The sequence below is a fragment of the Camelina sativa genome, chromosome 13 (assembly GCF_000633955.1).
Source record: "Camelina sativa cultivar DH55 chromosome 13, Cs, whole genome shotgun sequence".
Lineage (NCBI taxonomy): Eukaryota > Viridiplantae > Streptophyta > Magnoliopsida > Brassicales > Brassicaceae > Camelina > Camelina sativa.
Genome location: NC_025697.1, coordinates 14,358,283 through 14,377,521, shown reverse-complemented (window position 1 = coordinate 14,377,521; position 19,239 = coordinate 14,358,283). Strand labels below are relative to the sequence as shown.

General features: G+C 37.1%; 2 protein-coding genes across 2 annotated transcripts in view; both read right to left on the bottom strand.

Moving 5' to 3' along the window:
- LOC104738242 lies at window positions 11,582–15,136 on the bottom strand. Its single transcript, XM_010458447.1, has 3 exons — window positions 14,440–15,136; window positions 13,726–14,036; window positions 11,582–11,824 (listed from the first exon to the last, which is right to left on the bottom strand). Exons 1-3 carry the CDS (start codon window positions 15,134–15,136, stop codon window positions 11,582–11,584), a joined length of 1,251 nt encoding a protein of 416 aa, XP_010456749.1.
- The window catches only part of LOC104736751 (eukaryotic translation initiation factor 3 subunit B-like), a 6,453-nt gene continuing 3,760 nt past the window's right edge, over window positions 16,547–19,239 (bottom strand). The window contains exons 6-13 of the mRNA XM_010456805.2: window positions 18,923–19,051; window positions 18,674–18,802; window positions 18,502–18,585; window positions 18,289–18,413; window positions 17,983–18,181; window positions 17,344–17,876; window positions 17,147–17,255; window positions 16,547–17,060 (exon numbers count right to left, since the gene is read on the bottom strand). Coding sequence (XP_010455107.1) covers window positions 16,722–17,060; window positions 17,147–17,255; window positions 17,344–17,876; window positions 17,983–18,181; window positions 18,289–18,413; window positions 18,502–18,585; window positions 18,674–18,802; window positions 18,923–19,051 — 1,647 coding nt within the window. The 3' untranslated portion in view covers window positions 16,547–16,721. The remainder of the gene's footprint in view (window positions 17,061–17,146; window positions 17,256–17,343; window positions 17,877–17,982; window positions 18,182–18,288; window positions 18,414–18,501; window positions 18,586–18,673; window positions 18,803–18,922; window positions 19,052–19,239) is intronic.

The following is a 19,239-nucleotide window of genomic DNA, read 5'->3' as shown; positions in this document are numbered from 1 at the left end:
ATAAATATTAGGGTCATCACATTGTACTCCTTTATAAACAATGTGAGAGCACTATATAATAAGTATGTGCTAATATATGTACTATATATTATTTCGTCTAGCAAACTCTTTTATACATACAAGTTATTTTCATCCTCTTGTTCGATGTACATTTTATATGTCTTTAACACCAAACTGAAATGTTCTTATAATGTGTCACAGTTATCCAAAATGTGTTTAATGTTTATTCGAAGTAAGACATTGGTGTCAATCATGAGATTTAAAGTTAATAAAAAGAAAATCATTATATTCTCAAATTGTTACATTATTTTACTATTCGTTTATTTTTGTTCTAGTATCTCAGTTTTTGAATATAATTTTTTCATATTTAATTTATGTTTTGACATAGTTTCCTTATGTTTTCCTTGGTTTTTGCTCACTTTTGATCTATTTTTTTTTATTAAGTAAGTTCAGTAAAATTAACATATTGGTAGAAGTGTACTCACATTGAAATTGATTCAAAGAATTTGATGTTTTTTTTTTGGGTAAGAATTTGATGTTTTGGATGTATATGATATCATTTTATTAACTCAGTCAATTTAATACCATGGAATCATTTATTGAAAAATTAAAAGAACAAAAGTGTTTGTTCTTTTATTCCTTCTTTCTTCTTCTTATTTCAATTCAATGACAAAAACTACTAAGAATAAAAATAAATCTGAATTGTCAATTGTCATATCACCCAAAGGAATAAACGTGCATTGATAAACCACTCTTGTCGTTAGCACAAAAAGTGTGCAAAAAGCTATTTACTTATTTTGTACTGTTTTTAAAACCAACCGCTCAAATTAACACCATAATAAAGAACACAACCAAAAATATTTGAAGACCAACTGAATATTAAAACATAGTAAAAATATAAAATAAAACTAAAAAAATCATTAAGAATCTTAACGTAAAAAAAATGTTGAAAAAACGTCAACTTTACTTGTGGTGAATTAAATTGCCAAGTAAATTTAATTATCAACTTTCGTTGAATTTGCCAAATGAATCATGTCCATAAGTCAGTAATGCTAACTATTTTCGTTAAACTGCAAAACGATGTCCTTTTATATTTTAAAACATAATTTTGTTTTAAAATAGAAGCTGAGATTAGAACCCTTGACTTTGAATAATAATAATCATTTCTTAATAACGTCGTTCTACAGTGTAATAAAAATTATTAGCATTGACATAGTTTTGTTAAATTTGAAATTTCTCAGCTGGCTCAACAACATCTCGAATCGTCAAGTTTTCTTATAATTATAATTGTCTGTCGGAGCATACTCAGAGGAGACTTGATCTAACTCTAAAATTTGACTTATCATCATAAAAGTTTTGTGTATATCCTTTGATCCCACATCATCGACGACCATTGAGATCTCCTTTAATGTTTTTGATAGTTTTAGGTGCCGACAAACCGAAGACGTTGAGATCCTAGACACCATCTTTTCCAAAGGTTCCTCTCAGGCCTTGTGGTAATACTCATGACTCTTAGAATTTGGAAACAAGTGCAATAATTTTGTTGTTGCGTATGAATCAAAAGTACAATAATTTTGTTGTTGCGTCTGAATCAATAGTACAATAATTTTGTTGTTGCATGTGCACAGAGCCATAGGAAGGTACAGTTTTAAATGTTTGCTCGAATTTTTTTTTTAAAATTAAATCCAATTTCAACATTTTTTGGAAAGTTGGGTACAGTTTTAAATGTTTTTTGTGGGAACCGATGAAGAAGACTCATGAATGTGGAAAAGGGTTCCTATCATATGGTACTAAAATTTGATAATACATCTAGACCATCATGGATGATGATGTGTTATTGGTAGGTATAAGTGTAGAACATCCCTATGATAATAAATGTCGAAAAAAGGGGAGGGGGTTAAATATAAATAGAATTTGGTGAAGTTTTGATAAATTAATATAGCTAAAAATATATCTAAAAATAATTTTGATGTTTTTTTTTGGGTAGGAATTTGATGTTTTGGATGTATATGATATCATTTTATTAACTCAGTCAATTTAACACCATCAAATCATTTATTGAAAAATTAAAAGAACAAAAGTGTTTGTTCTTTTATTCCTTCTTTCTTCTTCTTATTTCAATTCAATGACAAAAACTACTAAGAATGAAAATAAATCTGAATTGTCAATTGTCATATCACCCAAATGAATAAATGTGCATTGCTAAACCTCTCTTGTCGTTAGCACAAAAAGTGTGCAAAAAGCTATTTACTTAATTTGTAATGTTTTTAAAACCAACCGCTCAAATTAACACCATAATAAAGAACACAACCCAAAATATTTGAAGACCAACTCAATATTAAAATATAGTAAAAATATAAAATATAACGGAAAAAATCATTAAGAATCTTAGGGTGCAAATGGTTGTTTAAAATTGAAAAAATGGGTTGAACAAAATTGGGTTGAATAATATTCAACTCATTCATCTCCAAAATAGTGGTTGAACAAGTTGAATACTTTTGTTGTAGGATTAGTTTATTTTTTCAACTTTTTAAGTTGAACGGACTGAATAATTTTTTCCAACCTCTTCAACCTTTACCATGCAAATGGTGAAAATTGGTTGAATAATTTTTTTCAACCTATTCAATCTCTTCAACCTTGCAACCATTTGCACCCTTAATGTAAAAAAAATGTTGAAAAAACGTCAACTTTACTTGTGGTGAATTAAATTGCCAAGTAAATTTAATTATCAACTTTCGTTGAATTTGTCAAATGAATCATGTCCGTAAGTCAGTAACGCTAACTATTTTCGTTAAACTGCGAAACGATGTCTTTTTATATTTAAAAACATAATTTTGTTTTAAAATAGAAGCTGAGATTAGAACCCTTGACTTTGAGTAATAATAATCTTTCCTTAATAACGTCGTTCTACAATTTAACAAAAATTAGTAGCATTGACATAATTTTGTGAAATTTGAAATTTCTCAGCTTGCTCAACAACATCTCGAATCGTCAAGTTTTCTTATAATTGTAATTGTCTGGCGGAGCATACTCAGAGGAGGCTTGATCTAACTCTCAAATTTGATTTATCATCATAAAAGTTTTGTGTATATCCTTTGATCCCACATCATCGGGGACCATTCAGATCTCCTTTAATGTTTTTGATAGTTTTACGTGCCGACAAACCGTTGAAACCCGAGCTGCACATAGATCTTTTAAATTCTTCCATTCACGTAAAGTACCGCTACCATCCAATTTAGACATAGTATTATTACAAGTCCTAGAATTGATAGTGTCATTTAGTCCGAGCTCTAGTGCTTCGGTCAATCTATGTATTTTCATGAAGGCTAACGTCAATCAAAATATATATTTTTAAAAACATTTGAAGAATAAAAAGGTATATTTAAACTTTGAATATGTACGTGCTTCATTTGGCTATTGAAAGTTGATTATCCCCTATATATTAATAGAGAAACACATTTGAAAAAAAACTGATGTGTCGCCGCCAGAGAGCCCATGACACTTTTTAGCAAAATATCCTTAAATTTTCTAATTAATTACAGCTCTATGCCATTGTATTTATTATAAAAACAATTAACTGAATAATAATTAGATATGTCATCATTTTTCACACAAATTTATCATTTTCACACAAAATTAATAGTAAAGCAAAATTTCACTAAAATTTACTTACAAATATAAAAGTCAAAATTATATTGATTTCTTAAAATTAATAGAAATATTGATTTCTTAAAATCAATATAAGTAAAATATTCTAAAAAGGCTATAAGAACATATCAATTAATTTAAAATTAATAAAAATAAAGAACATATAACTTATTAACATAATCATATAAAAACGAAATGTTATATTTTACTATTTTACCCAAATAATTTATATAACAAGCTTTCAATAGTTATTAAAATAGATTATAAAAGGAAGTATATTACCCCTGGAATATCTCTAACTCACTAAAAGAAATTTAATTCCCAATAAATATATATTCATAAATAAACAAAAATGACAACAAATTAGGGGATATCATGATGTGTGATTATTTATATATATCTAAGTATGTAAACTAATTAATCTCAACATTTAGTGTGATTATTTATTAATTAAAAAATATTGATAACCGAATAGGAATATACGTTTTCATTGTTTATTCATTTATGTGCTATTAAAAATGAATGAGACAATAATCCTTATCATTATAAATAAACTTAGTATCAAAAAAAAATCATAATATATTTAAAATAAGTGATTATTAGATTATGCAAAATTGTTATAGTTACTCGACAAACCATAAATATATATTTGATTTTTAACACACACAAAAATATATATTTCCATAAATTGTAACATTTTACAAATATTTTCTTTACCACGTTCACATATTTCACAGGTGAAATGTATTTTTTCATAATGGCATTTTTGGTAACAATCCGTCATTTATAGAAAATATTAAAAAATCGACTAACTCAAAAGATTTAAATAGAATCAAAAATATTAAATCAATAAATTAGATTATCTTCAGAAAATTTAGTTTAGATTGTTACTAACATATAATAAAATTGAATAATTAAACTAGCAAGTAATTTAGTATATGTTGTTATGGTTACATAAGAAACATGCAAAATTGTTTTTTTTTTAACAAAAAAGTACAAGATCAGCTCAAAAGAGCCAATTAGAAGGAAAACCGTAAACATAGGTAATTTGGTGCGACTCCTTTCTAGCTCGTCGTGCCAGTTTGTCCACACTACCATTCTGTGATCTAGGGATTAGGGCTATGGAGAAGGATAAGAACTCCTCCTTGTCTTCTTCAATAACATCCAGATACGTCTTGAAGGCAGGCCACTCCGCTGGCGAAGACACCATCTTCACCAAATCAGAACAATTCGTGAGAAAAACTACGTTTTCATTGTCCGCTCCAATCATACATCGCATAGCCCAGATGAGGGCTTCCACTTCGACATGGAGGGGAGATAAGCTCCGGCGAGAATTTGATGCACCCATAGTGGGAGATTCCCCCTCAGAAGAAATGCAATGCCATCCTCTACCAGAAAACTGATCAATATCCTTCCAAGATCCATCCACAAAGCAGCGGTAGTTGTTTCTGCTGCTTGCGGCCAAGTTATTAACCGTAGCACCAAGGATCAGTGGAGGGCCTCTCTGGGCGGAGGATTCTAGATGGTCCTTGATGTGTGTGGTTTTTCACTTCAAATCTTTTACCTTAAAAAGACCACACAACTGCTAAAAGTGCACAGCTAATCGATAGTAGTATTTAAGGATCGATCCCACAGAGAGAGAGTTGATATTTAGAGAATCCGTCGGAAGAGATGTAAGGCTAGGACTCAATAAAAATAGGGGGTTTTGGTTGTCACGGTTGTAGCAAGAAAATGAATGTAAATAAAAGCAAGTAAAAATAATAAAACAAGCGTTAGGCATCAAGGGGAATCGCAGGGGTTCAATGATCTATCTATCTAGGAAAGTTTAGGGTTAGTTTGTTTGTCTAAAACTCGGACTACGAAACACTAATGAACCGTTAACTTAAAGTTCTCAAGCTAACCGTCTAAGATCACTACAATTCATTACTCAACTGTCGCAGGCAACGACGCATAGATCAAAGCATTTAAAACAGGTTCGATTATAATCCGTGGAATTCCATAGGTAAGGGGTGTGTGCTTCCTATGTCTCCCCACACATCTAAGCTAGGTCAAGCACACATGCAAACTTTTGGCAAAGCACACACACTTTAGATCATAGTTAGTTCATGAGGCTAACTTAAAGCATTAAGTAAAGACTTAGAATTAAAGCATAGAATAAACAGATTTAAATCTAACAAACCCTAAAAATTGCCACCTAAACTAAGATCATCTCCCCCCTTTGATTTATCCCTTTAAACCCAACTAGAAAACTACTCTAGCATGTTTAAGGGAATCATCAAAGCAAGGTTTAAACAATTCATAAACATAAAAGAATAAATAGAGAAAAGGGTTTTAGATATTACTTCAATGATTGTCAAACAAAGTTGTAGGATCTTCTCCCTTAGAAACAAAGTACAAAGCAAATAGAATAGAAAGAGTTGGTGGATCTCAAAGCTTCAAAGAGAGGGACGAGGGAGAGGTCTGGACGTCGGCTGCTCCTCTGGTCGTGTCTCTTGGCTGCTCCAATGATTGCACACTCAAAACCCTAGGGCTTAGAAGAGTATTTATAGGGTTCTGTCTAGGTTTAGGGTTTTGTAAGGGTAGAAACATCTTCTCTTGTTAAGTGCATGGCAAGGGGAGGCGTAGGAAGCTTCTAGAACGGTGATGAAGACTTGGACTGGGCCGCCATGGTGGTAGCTGGTTAGGCCTTCAATAAGCCCATTGGCTTGATGGTTCTTCTTAGGTCGGTTTAAGGTACGTCTCGGTAAATCGGGGATAACTTCCGGATGGTTGGATGGATTGACTTGATTCCACTTTGAGGAGAAAGATGATTCTCTCAGCTTTCCATAGACACCAAGTACGTCGAAATGTAAGTTCTGAAAGTTCTTCAAACGTTGCCCGTACTGTAAAGCTCTGAAACTTTCCTAAAACGTATTTTCCTTGTCTTTTGGTCCTTTTTGCTATAAAACCTGTAAAACCTTCTTGAAACCTAAAATACTTGATAATGGACATTAAAGCCTTGAAATCATATCAAACTCTTCCTAAATGCATACTAAAACTATAGCTAAAATGGGTAAAATAATGATGTTATCAACTCCTCCAGACTTAGTCTTTGCTTGTCCTCAAGCAAATAATCAAACTAAATCATGGAAAAGAGGTTTTGAAAATACTGGGAATTCACTTATCTTTGGGGATATTGTCTTTGCACTCTTCATCGCCTTGACATTAGGAACTTCCATTTGTAATCCACCATGAGAGTCATCAACTCTCCTTGATCCCACAATTCTTTAGAGTTTCCAGAATCTCCATTGTCATCTCTTTACATAAATTAAGCAATAATAAAAAGTGAAATCTTACCATGGGAAAATCGATCAATGGCTTGCAGACTCTCTTCAAGCCAAGACTTTCTTCATATGATTCCTTTCCTCTCCCTTTTCTCACTTCTTCTTTTTTTTTGTTTAATCAAAGGTGTAGGCGAATACTGGGGTCATCGCTAATTTACCTACCCCTCGCTTCCAAGCTTTGTGTGATCATTTGACTCAAGAGTAGAATAATGAGGTCACAGGTAATTTACCTACCTCTCTAAACTGATCAAAATCATCTCATCTTTTATTCTCTTTTTTTTTTTTTTTTTTTTTAATAGTATTGAAGGGAAGAGAGAGGGGAACATACTCTTGAAGAAGTGCAATGTCTTGTGTGGCTTGAATGTAGAGATCTAGTCCAATGTATACCAATTCCCAGGGCTTGATAATTAAGTCCGGTTTAGGTCCTATAAAAGTTAGAGACAACGTTAGATCATCTGAATATCCATCGAATAGGGACTTGGGGGATTGTTGAGTCGGCTCACAGTCTTTCCAAACTTTGGTTCTGTTGTCAAGCATAATCAAGAATCATAAGAGTGTTAATCCAAATCAAATAAACCGTTAGAATAAGATCATAATCCCCTACTAGTTTTGACTCAATAAAAAAAAATGTGACTCGATAAAATGTCAAAATTATTGATGTAAAAAGTGGAAAAAGGTTTCAAGCCAACAAAATATAAAGTAGCATTAGTATAGGATGGAACATCCTTCCCCCCAAACTTAAATCACACCGTCCTCGGTGGGAAAAAAGAAAGAGATGAGGATTAAAAATCATAAGGAGAAGTGTAGGGTTTAAGAACAATGTCACCTTGATGGAATGATGTTGTGTCGACTTTAAAACATTTTATGGTAGCCCAAAAAAATTGTCAAGAGGTCGGCTGTGGAATGAAAATGTGGTGACTAACCATTTGTAACTTCCTTTGGTTGCTTGACATCGAGATTGAACTAGGCTAAGTTCAATCGAATTCTGTTTGATATATCTCTAAATGCATCCTCCTTGAAACAAAAACCTAAAACCATCAATAAAAATGAGGAAATAAAAATAACAAATGCATACCTAAATAAAAGAATGGTGATGGTTGGTGGTAAGGATGGTGGTGGTTCGGATTAGTCTCGCGGTACACGGATGAATGGACGCGGACATAGCAGCTGGTACGGTGGTGCGGTACGCGGTACATGGGGCATGATACGCGGTGCCCGGTGCAGGACATGGCATCAGCTATGGCTGGTATGGCTAGTGGGGACTCTTGGCATCGATCACATGAGGATTGTGATTGATCTGTTGCCTTCGGCTTGCTTCGGTCACATTGAACATGGCCGGTCAGTAAGTGGTGCTTGCCACTAGACATAGTTGTGCATTGCTAATCCATGGGTACTTCTTCTTCCTTCTTTTTTTTTGGCTTTTCTGTTTTCTATTTTNTTTTGTGTTTTTTTTTTTTTATAAAATGCAAAAATACCAGTAGTAAAAGAAAATAAATCCTAAAAATAAATACTTACTAGCTTGGGTTGCCTCCCAAGAAGCGCACTTGTTTAACGTCGTTGGCTCGACTTTGGCTTGCTTTATCAAGCAGGATGAGGAGAGTGGGTTATCCTAAGACAAGATCTCTTGGATCTTTCTCCATCAAAGTTATCGGGTGGCTCTCTTGCATAGTCTTCTTCTCTACACCATCGAGTAGGTGGGTTGAATGGTTTAGCATCATAGAAAATGTCTCCATTGATGTTGGTAAGAGTCATTCTTCGGTTAGGCCAATCCATGACGGCTCCGGCTGTGGCTAGGAATGTTCCTCCAAGGATAAGTGGTGTAAACCTCCCTTTCTCAGCATTGATGATTTGAAAATCGGTTGGAACATTGCAGATTCCAACTCTCACATGAATGTCTCGGACCATTCCTTCGGGTATTGTGAATGAGGAGTTGGCAAGTCCTATGCGTATGTCCAAGGGTTGTAAGTGTCTCAAGCCAATCTTCCTTGCAGCATCGGTTGACATGATGTTGATACATGAACCAGAATCACATTATGCATCTTCGAATTTAACACCATTGATGGAACAAGTGATGAGGAATCGGCCAGGGCTCTCCACTTTGTGTAGTGTTCGCAAATCTTCAGGTTCCAAAGCTTTTAGGAACAGATCTCTAATCTCTTCTACCGATTCTCTGCTTTCCAAAAATAAACGAGAGATATCATGTTGGCACCAAGCATTCATGAAAGACGTACCAAGGGGTAAAGCTTTGACAGCTTTGTTGAACTTCTCTAAGTCTTCCTCGCTAATGCGTCTTCTACGCCATAGTTTTTGTGTTTCGGCTGGTGCGTTTGGATAGAGAGATAGTCTTGCCTCTCTAAAGTGATCCTCCACATGTTCTTCAGTAATATAGCTCTCCATGAAGAAACGCTTCAATGGGAACTTGCTCCATGCTTCTTCGAATGAGATGTGGGGCGGGATAGCTTTCATCAAAGTCTTAAACTTGTCTCTTGGGGGCTCATCCCATCTAGAGACTGTTTGTATCTCTCCAAAATCGGCGGTTTGGTGCTCCTTTCCTTCTTCTACAATCGGCTCAGCTTCTGGTTCTCCTTGTTGAGGGTTAGAAAAATCGGATCCATCATCTCCAATGGACTCATCCTCATAGTCGGTTTCATACTCCTCTTCTTCTTCAGTGATTTCTTCTTCTCCTAGACCTTCAAGGTTTCGTGGTGGTGAGGCTTCAAGAGTTGTTACAGCAAAACAATCCTTGATAAGGATCGAAACTTCTTCTCCTTGAGAGATCTCTTGAAAATCGGGTGTAGAACTCTTGGTCTCCATCGAAACTTGTAGCTTATCTCTCAAAAAATATTTTTTAGGTTCTGCAGCTTCTAGGGGAACTTCTTTCACGTCGAGATATTGTGGAGGAGGAGTAGGGTTCTCCCTTGTTTTTATAGGGCCAAGAATTCCTTTTCCTAAAAGGAAACATGAAAGTTTTCCTTTTTCATCAAGAATTTCTTTTTTTTTTCCCTTCTTCTTCTCCATTGATTCGATTTTCTTCCTTGGTGTGTCCAGCAACACACGAGATTGAGCTCTCTAGATTCTCCTCAAGAGACTTGATTCTCTTTTCCATGGCAGCTTGCTTAGCTCCAATATTAGACTCAAGTAGTGGAACAAGAAGACTAGTGAACTCTTCGGTTAGAGTGTCTCCCAAGGTATCAAATTGTTTACCAATCTCTTCCACTTTGATTTCGGTTTTCTTAGCTCTTTCTTCATACTTCTCCATATGGTTGCACAGGTCGAAGGTCTTGTTAAGAATAGCTTCGGTGTTATTGCAGCAACGGCTCTCCAAGGTATTAATTTTCATGTTGCAATTGCTAATCTCCTTAGCGTTTTCTCTTATCTTCTTTTGATTGTTGAACTTTTTCTTCTTCAAGAAAAAGGAGCTTCCTCTCCAAGGCTTCAGCAGTTTTAGAATTTTCCTCCTCTACTTTTTTAACTTCAACAACAAATTCATCCATTCTTCCCGATAGATCATATTGGATTTTGTCGAGATTTCCATATATCGTCTTCACAGTCTCATCTAGAGAGTTTGTCATCCGACTTATAAAGTTCAACATCATCTCTTCTTCAGCTTTTTGTTTTATAGACTCATGATAGTTGTCTTGGTAGACTTGGTGTGGAAGTCGGAAAGGATCTCAGTATTGGTGTGAGCGGTTTAAATTGGTTGTGGCTCTCCTTGGGTAAGGTCTTTGAAAACGACTTGGCCGGTGACTTGGGACAGGTTCCCAATCTTCATAAATATCATATGGTGATGGAGATGGTCGGGCTCTAGGGTTACCTCGGTAGATAGCTTCTTCATGGTGTTGAAATTGTCGAAAATTGTTGTTTTCAATGGCTTCTTCACTAGGGATTTGATATGTCATGCAACAGTAGAAGTCTTTGAGCTCTTCTTCTCCATCTTCTTTAGCAGATGATAGATCATAGGACTCATCATTCTCTATTGGCAAATCTTCATATTGATTCTCCTTGAAATAAGCTTCTTCTTCATCGGTTGGGTAATCTTTTTCTCTAGTCCACTCCTTGGACTTGTTAGGATCGGTTGGATCATCACATGAGGCTCCATGTTCCTCTTCAGCATCATCAGGGTGATAGACTTAATCATAGCTCCAGTTGTTGCGTTCGTCCGGGTTGTTGAATAAGGTTTGTAAGGCTTCAACCTTCCACTCTAAACGGCTCTCGATGGTGTCAATGGTGTAACCCATATTGATAATATTCGTTCGGTCATCATCAATATACTCCGTGTTGTTTAAGACTTGATTGTTGACAGCATTGATTTGTTCCTCCAAGCGTGTAACGTCCTTGGTGATAGTCTCGAGTTTGGCTCCAGATTCAATGCTCATCTTGTCCAACTTAGCATTTAGAACTCTATCAGCCTCCTCTTGACTTGATATAAGTTCATCCATCATCTTCATGAGCTTGTCTTCATTGTAAGAGCTCCTTGCAGTGATAGGTTTTCGATTGTCATAGAAAAAGTTTTCATTGACATCGACATTCATGACTTCTTGCGGATCAAGGTGTTGGTCTGTTGCAAAGCATGGCACGTCCGTGTGGTACGGCGTGTAAGAGTGGTCAGCTCAGAAGTAAGCTGGTCCAAGTGGTGCTCGGCCTCCAGATGGTCGAGTGAAAGCACTGCGACAAGGTTGCCTAAGTGATGGTACAATGCTTGGTCGAGAGCGACCAATGCTTGTACCTTGCAGCGAGTGGGCTTGCGGACCGGATGAGTCTCCGTCCGTGGCTCGGTAATGTGACATGAGCTCGGCTATTGTGAGATTCTCAAAATCCCCTGGGAGAGCGTCGAGGTTCATCCTCAAGGTCTCCTGAAACAATGAAAAACAAAAAGAAAAATTAAAAGCAAGGTGTCCTAGACGTTACTCTAGTTCCTAGAATCTTGTAAACAACAATTTCTCCCCGGCAACGGCGCCAAAAAGCTTTGATGTGTGTGGTTTTTCACTTCAAATCTTTTACCTTAAAAAGACCACACAACTGCTGAAAGTGCACAGCTAATCGATAGTAGTATTTAAGGATCGATACCATAGAGAAAGAGTTGATATTTAGAGAATCCGTCGGAAGAGATGTAAGGCTCGGACTTAATAAAAATAGGGGGTTTTGGTTGTCACGGTTGTAACAAGCAAATGAATGTAAATAATAGCAAGTAAAAATAATAAAACAAGCGTTGGGCATCAAGGGGAATCGCAGGGGTTCAATGATCTATCGATCTAGGAAAGTTTAGGGTTAGTTTGTTTATCTAAAACTCGGACTACGAAACACTAATGAACCGTTAACTTAAAGTTCTCAAGCTAACCGTCTAAGATCACTACAATTCGTTACTCAACTGTCGCAGGCAACGACGCATAGATCAAAGCATTTAAAACAGGTTCGATTATAATCCGTGGAATTCCATAGGTAAGGGGTATGTGCTTCCTATGTCTCCCCACACATCTAAGCTAGGTCAAGCACACATGCAAGCTTTTGGCAAAGCACACACACTTTAGATCATAGTTAGTTCATGAGGCTAACTTAAAGCATTAAGTAAAGACTTAGAATTAAAGCATAGAATAAACAGATTTAAATCTAACAAACCCTAAAAATTGCCACCTAAACTAAGATCATCTCCCCCCTTTGATTTATCCCTTTAAACCCAACTAGAAAACTACTCTAGCATGTTTAAGGGAATCATCAAAGCAAGGTTTAAACAATTCATAAACATAAAAGAATAAATAGAGAAAAGGGTTTTAGATATTACTTCAATGATTGTCAAACAAAGTTGTAGGATCTTCTCCCTTAGAAACAAAGTACAAAGCAAATAGAATAGAAAGAGTTGGTGGATCTCAAAGCTTCAAAGAGAGGGACGAGGGAGAGGTCTGGACGTCGGCTGCTCCTCTGGTCGTGTCTCTTGGCTGCTCCAATGATTGCACACTCAAAACCCTAGGGCTTAAAAGAGTATTTATATGGTTCTGTCTAGGTTTAGGGTTTTGTAAGGGTAGAAACGTCTTCTCTTGTTAAGTGCATGGCAAGGGGCGGCGTAGGAAGCTTCTAGAACGGTGGTGAAGACTTGGACTGGGCCGCCGTGGTGGTAGCTGGTCAGGCCTTCAATAAAAGCCCATTGGCTTGATGGTTCTTCTTAGGTCGGTTTAAGATACGTCTCGGTAAATCGGGAATAACTTCCGGATGGTTGGATGGATTGACTTGATTACACTTCGAGGAGAAAGATGACTCTCTCAGCCTTCCATAGACACCAAGTACGTCGAAATGTGAGTTCTGGAAGTTCTTCAAACTTTTCCCGTACTATAAAGCTCTGAAACTTTCCTAAAACGTATTTTCCTTGTCTTTTGGTCCTTTTTGCTATAAAACCTGTAAAACCTTCTTGAAACCTAAAATACTTGATAATGGACATAAAGCCTTGAAATCATATCAAACTCTTCCTAAATGCATACTAAAACTATAGCTAAAACGGGTAAAATAATTATGTTATCAGTCCTCTTGAGCCAAAAACCAAAGCATGGCCTCCTCCTCCGCTATTTTTTAAACGGCTAAAGGATTGGAGTCAAAATTACTAAAAACTTTATAATTTCTAGCTTTCCAAATGTACCAAATAATCCACGGAAAATTTCCACCGAAGGGATTTGCTGAGATCTCCAAAATAATGTATCCATGTTTGCATAGATATATTCTAAAGGAAAACCACCCACGATGTCGGAAAGGGGGATATAGCCCACACCTGCCATGCCAGGGGGCAAAGGAAGAGAGCGTGATTGATTGTCTCTTCCGTGACTCCACAACGTGCACATTCCATATCATTACCCATACCACGACGCCGCAGATTAGCAGTCGTTGCCACACATCCCGACAGAGCTTGCCACAAAAAATGCCAAATTTTTGGTGCGCAGCGAAGCTGCCAAACAAAAGCCTGAAGCGGAACAATATTAGGCCTAGAGACTGTCAAGCTAGTCTCTGGTTTTTGACGCAAGGTGTTATACCCCGATTTAACGGTATACACGCCAGATTTTGTCAAATGCCAACCCAATCTATCTGGTGTATTAAGATTGCCAAGAGGTAAAGCAGAAATAGTGCCAACATCTTCCGGCTCAAAATAGGCCGAAAGCAAAGGCAAGTTCCAAGAGCATAAACTCCTGTTGATGAAAGTTTCAACTCTGAGATTGGACAGGAATCCAGGGGTCAGCCCATACTAAGATGGAATCGTCGGATCCTACCCGTTTAATGAGTCCTTTGTGTACCAGAGAGCGAGCAGATACTATACTCCACCACCCGTAAGATGGTGAATAAGATTTAATAGGATCCAAAGGATCAGAGTGCCTGTAATAGCGACCTTTAAAAACCTTTGTAAATAAAGAGTCCGGGACTGTGATCAGCCGCCAGAGTTGTTTGGCTAACAACGCTGTGTTAAAGTCATCCAGTCATCGAAAGCCCATACCACCTTCCAGCTTATTATCACATAGCCTATCCCAGGCTATCCAATGTAGCGCTCTTGAATCTCCAGAAGAACTCCACCAGAAATTAGAGATTGCACTGGTGAGTTTCCTTGTAACCGATTTAATCATGACCTCTTTCCCTCCCCTAGACAACAATCTAGCAGGCCATCTCCCCGCCCGTGATTGCAGTCTATCCTGAAAAAAGGAGAAGATTTTTGTTTTTGACCCTCCAAGGCTTTCAGGAATGCCTAGATAAGAACTCATACCACCCAAAGTAGTAATATCCAGCACGCCCTTAAGTTCTTCACGTAAACTCGCATCCACTGTGTGTCCAAATTGAACTGACGATTTCTGAAAGTTAATTCGTTGGCCAGAAACCCGTTCATACTGTTTTAAAACCCCTAGAACAACCTCACACTGCTCCTTTGTGGCCCGACAGAAAAACAGACTATCATCTGCGAACAAGAGATGAGATACCGCTGGACAAGCAGTCGAAACCTTGATACTCGTGATTAACTTGGACCGTTCCGCCTTACGGAGGTTTGCAATAAGGACCTCGGTGCAAAGAATAAAAAGATATGACGATAAGGGATCCTCCTGTCGGAGCCCTATAGAAGGGAAAATGGAACCATGTGGTTGGCCATTTATTAATACTTGTACTGAACAGATGTCACGCACCACATTACCAAAGAAATCCATTTTTCACTAAAACCGAATTTTCGTAATAAGTGTTCAAGAAAGGACCATTCTACCCTGTCATAAGCCTTGCTCATGTCCGTTTTAATAGCCATAAACTTGCCCTTACAAGTGGGGTTAGTGCAAAGACCATGAAACATCTCTTGTGCTATCAGAATATTATCCGTAATCAGGCGACCTTCTACAAAGGCCGATTGTGTCTCAGAGATAAGTGCCGACAAAAAAGTACGCAGCCGCTGGCATACGATTTTTGAGATAATCTTGTACCCAACATTGCATAAACTAATCGGCCTCCATTCCGACATCCTGGTCGGTTTATCCACTTTGGGAATAAGACAAATTTTTGTTGTATTCAACCGTTTATTAAAGAGGCCATCCTGGAAAAAGGAGTCAACCAGTAACTTTAAATCATTTTTTACTGTATCCCATGCACGCTGATAAAACAGAGCCGTCATACCATCCGGTCCTGGAGCTTTATCAAGGTGCATCATGAATAAAGCTTCCTTGATTTCATGTTTTGATACCGGGCGAGTTAGTGTGTCATTAATATCAGTCGTGATAGTTGTGCAAACCTCATCCAAAGATTCCTCAAAGTCTGTGGGCTCTATGGATGTAAATAACTCCTGGAAATAGGAGGCAGCGATGCGTTGTACCTTAGTATCCTCTGTTATCCAGTGTCCCGCTTCATCATGAAGACCAACGATTCGATTCGTAAAATTGTTATGATTACAAAATAAAACATAAGAAGATATAAATTTGATTTTTAAACTACACAAAAGACATGTTGTAATAAATAGTAACATTTTATCAATATTTTCTCTACCAGAAAACCTTTTACACATTAAAAGATTTCACGGGTGAAACATATTTTTTACACGAAAAAACGCAGCTTTGAATAAATAAATAAAAATCTTAAGTTACATGATATTAGTTCTAAGATAATAATTTTACTTATAATAATTTTTTTTAAATCGATTGATTCCGCACAGTGCGGGTTCTTACCTGTTTAATAGAAAAGCAATTAAGATTTGTATTCACCACAAGTAAAGTTGATGCTTTATGCCTTTATCTAACACTTTTCGTAAATGAAGGCTTTTAATAACATTTTTCCTCAAATAAAACCGTAGCTTTTAAGATTTTATTTTAGCCACTATAGAATATACTTAGTTTAATGCCCTTAAACAAAAAAAAAGTCGTTTTGTTAATAGCTATAAACGAATTTCATGCCGATTAACCACTTCAGTTTTTTTATTTGTCTTTCTAAGTTTCTAACAAAGTAATATGCACGTATTTGAACTTGGAGTGGCGGTTTTTATAAAGACATAAACTATGCCCGTGACCAAATAAAGTAGATAGTAGAAAGCAGAGAAGAAGGGGAACTCGCCCCCGTTTTAAAATGCTTAATCAATAAAATTGAAAAGAAAAAAACAAGTGTAATTAAGAAAACTTAATCTCATGATAACAACAACACTATCCAAGGAACCAAAAAGTCTAATAGATTTTCAGAGAGCCCAGATTAAAAAAAAAATAAAAAAATACAAGAGATCCGAAGAGCAATAAAAGAAGGCTACAAAAGAGACCGAGAAACTTACATCGACTCTTGAACGATTTCCTCAGTTACATCAATAACATCCTCAAACTCTACTTCTTTGGCTTCATACTCATCTTCTTCCACATCACTAACTTCACCGTCCCGAAGACTTTGCCTCGCGAGTTTCTCCTCTTCATGCAGAGACTTCCACTGCATTACCCATTTCTCCCATTCTTCATTCAATGCCTTCCTCTTCTCTCTGTCTTGTTCACTCAACAGCAAAGACACGTCCTGATCCTCTGCCTCGTACTTCTTGCTGTACTTCTTCAGGTTCTTTGCTATCTCTTCTTCCTTCTCCGCAGTCAAGAATGATGGTGGTCTTGGACGCCAAGCCAACTGTGTAAACAACCATACACACAAAAAAAAGTTAGAAATGGGAAAATGGACGATGCTATTTTGAGACCAAGTTTTTTGTTACATACCTGGAAGAAATGATCCTTCAGAATCCGGTAAAGCAAATTCCCATTGAAAGACCATATGGTGAACCCATTCTCCATCTCGTGGACTGATGTCACTGCGGTTGCAACGTACCTTTGAAAACAAAAAAGAACAAACAACATCAGCAATTGGAACAAAGAGAAACAACCAATAGACTGATTTAGTTTTAAGACAGTAATACCTTCCAGTCGGGTCCCATTCGATATCCGTGGCCATGAAGTGTTCAGCTGTGGCCATTGTCTCGAGCTCATCCACGTTGAAAAATTCAAGCTGGCCGTTGAAACCCTTTAACCCAGCAAGAATTATGTACTTGCCTGTGGGCGACCAGAAGAGGGCATTGGCTTGTTTGGCCTTCAAAGTCCCGAGCTTCGAAACCCTTCCAGTGTTTTGTGCAGTCTTCATTGAATAGAAACTGACATCTGGTCTTGGTTGGTCACCATGAATCACTGCAAACCTGTGACCCTTGGGCTCCCAAGCGAAGGCAATGATCTTGTCGTTCTTGTTGTCCAGCTCAAGAACCTCAATGGGAATATCCCTTTCTTTGATACGGAAAAGCTCAAATCCAGAGTATGTGCTCTTCTTAGTTTTTGTGTATCGATCAACCTTGACAGCAAGATACTCTCCACTACTCTGCCAGTACATCTTGCAGTCACTCACACTGAAGAGATTCTTCTGCCTCAGCTCCACTTTGCTCGGAATTGAGACTAGAGCAACCTGCAGAAAGGGATATCAACGTTTAAATACAACACAACTGGCAGAGTAACGGAAACGGATTGATGATTCAGGGATTTTCATTTACTTAAGAAATATACAAACATACCTTGGCAGGTTGGTTTCCACCACCTTGTTCAGGAACAAACAATGAAAGGATGGAATCAGTAGGAGACCAGCAAATATCTACAACATTATCAACCTTCATGGATTTCTTGTCTATTAGGCTGAATGTCTCCGTCTCATAGACAGAGATAGTGTTTTTGCTAAGCTTGGCAAAGTATTTATCATCTTTTCCACCAGCCCATCTGCAGAAAAAGTTTACAAGATATCAACAAACGTGCAATATAGTGGAATAGAGGATACATTTCGACTGTTTATTTTAACGAAACTGACGTGCAGCTAAAGAAATTACCTGAAAACAGGCCAGGAGGCACCAGCGACACCACCAGGTCCTCCAATTGAAAACTCATCAGCACTACCCTTGAAATCTCTCATCATCCTCCCGGTTCTCACATCAAAGACCCTAATCTCTACTTTCTGAAAATTTGACAGAAATCAGAATCCTTTGCATAGAAGTCATATACAAAATAATAGTTGGGAAGAACAGAAGCAACGATGCACTCACACTTGCATCCCGCGGGTTGCTTGGTTCTTGGCTATGGTATGTTACCAGATATTTCTCACCTGGAGAGAAATCCACTAGTTTTACCTAAAACGGAAACACCAAAAGATGTCAATATTCAGACCAACAGAGAAAAACGGGAAGTACTAAGATAGCAATTAAAATAAAGTCAAACCATAGAATGCTGATAACGCATGAGACGCGTGAATGTATCAGCACCACCCCAAACAGCTGCTCCCTGCTTGTGAAGTGTAACAAGGTATGTACCTAGAGGAGACCACTGCACATAACTCTCTGTCCAATACTGCGTAGGAGGACAACATCGAATATTTCAGATGATGGTAACATCTCATATAACATTATTACTCTAATCAGTCCTAAGTAACAAACAACAGATATATACAGGAAGATGTAAGTAACTTACAGGACGTTTATGAACAGGTTCAGGATTCTTCTGCCTAGCATCATTCCAGAAAACTTCAGTATCAGGGCCAGAACGAATGACGAGCTGGTCCCGGGCTTTTTCATCAGTAAGCCACTTTTGCAAATTTTCCTGAAAAATGAACACCATATAAGCAACGAGAACAAGCACCTCAAAAGACTGTATTGAATAACAAAATAAACATGCAACAACAGTTTAGGCGATTATAATTATTGATTAGTATACATCAAATGCGTAAACAGATCGTAACTCTAATGCAACTGGCAAACACATGAAATCACTGAATCAATCTGAGAAAA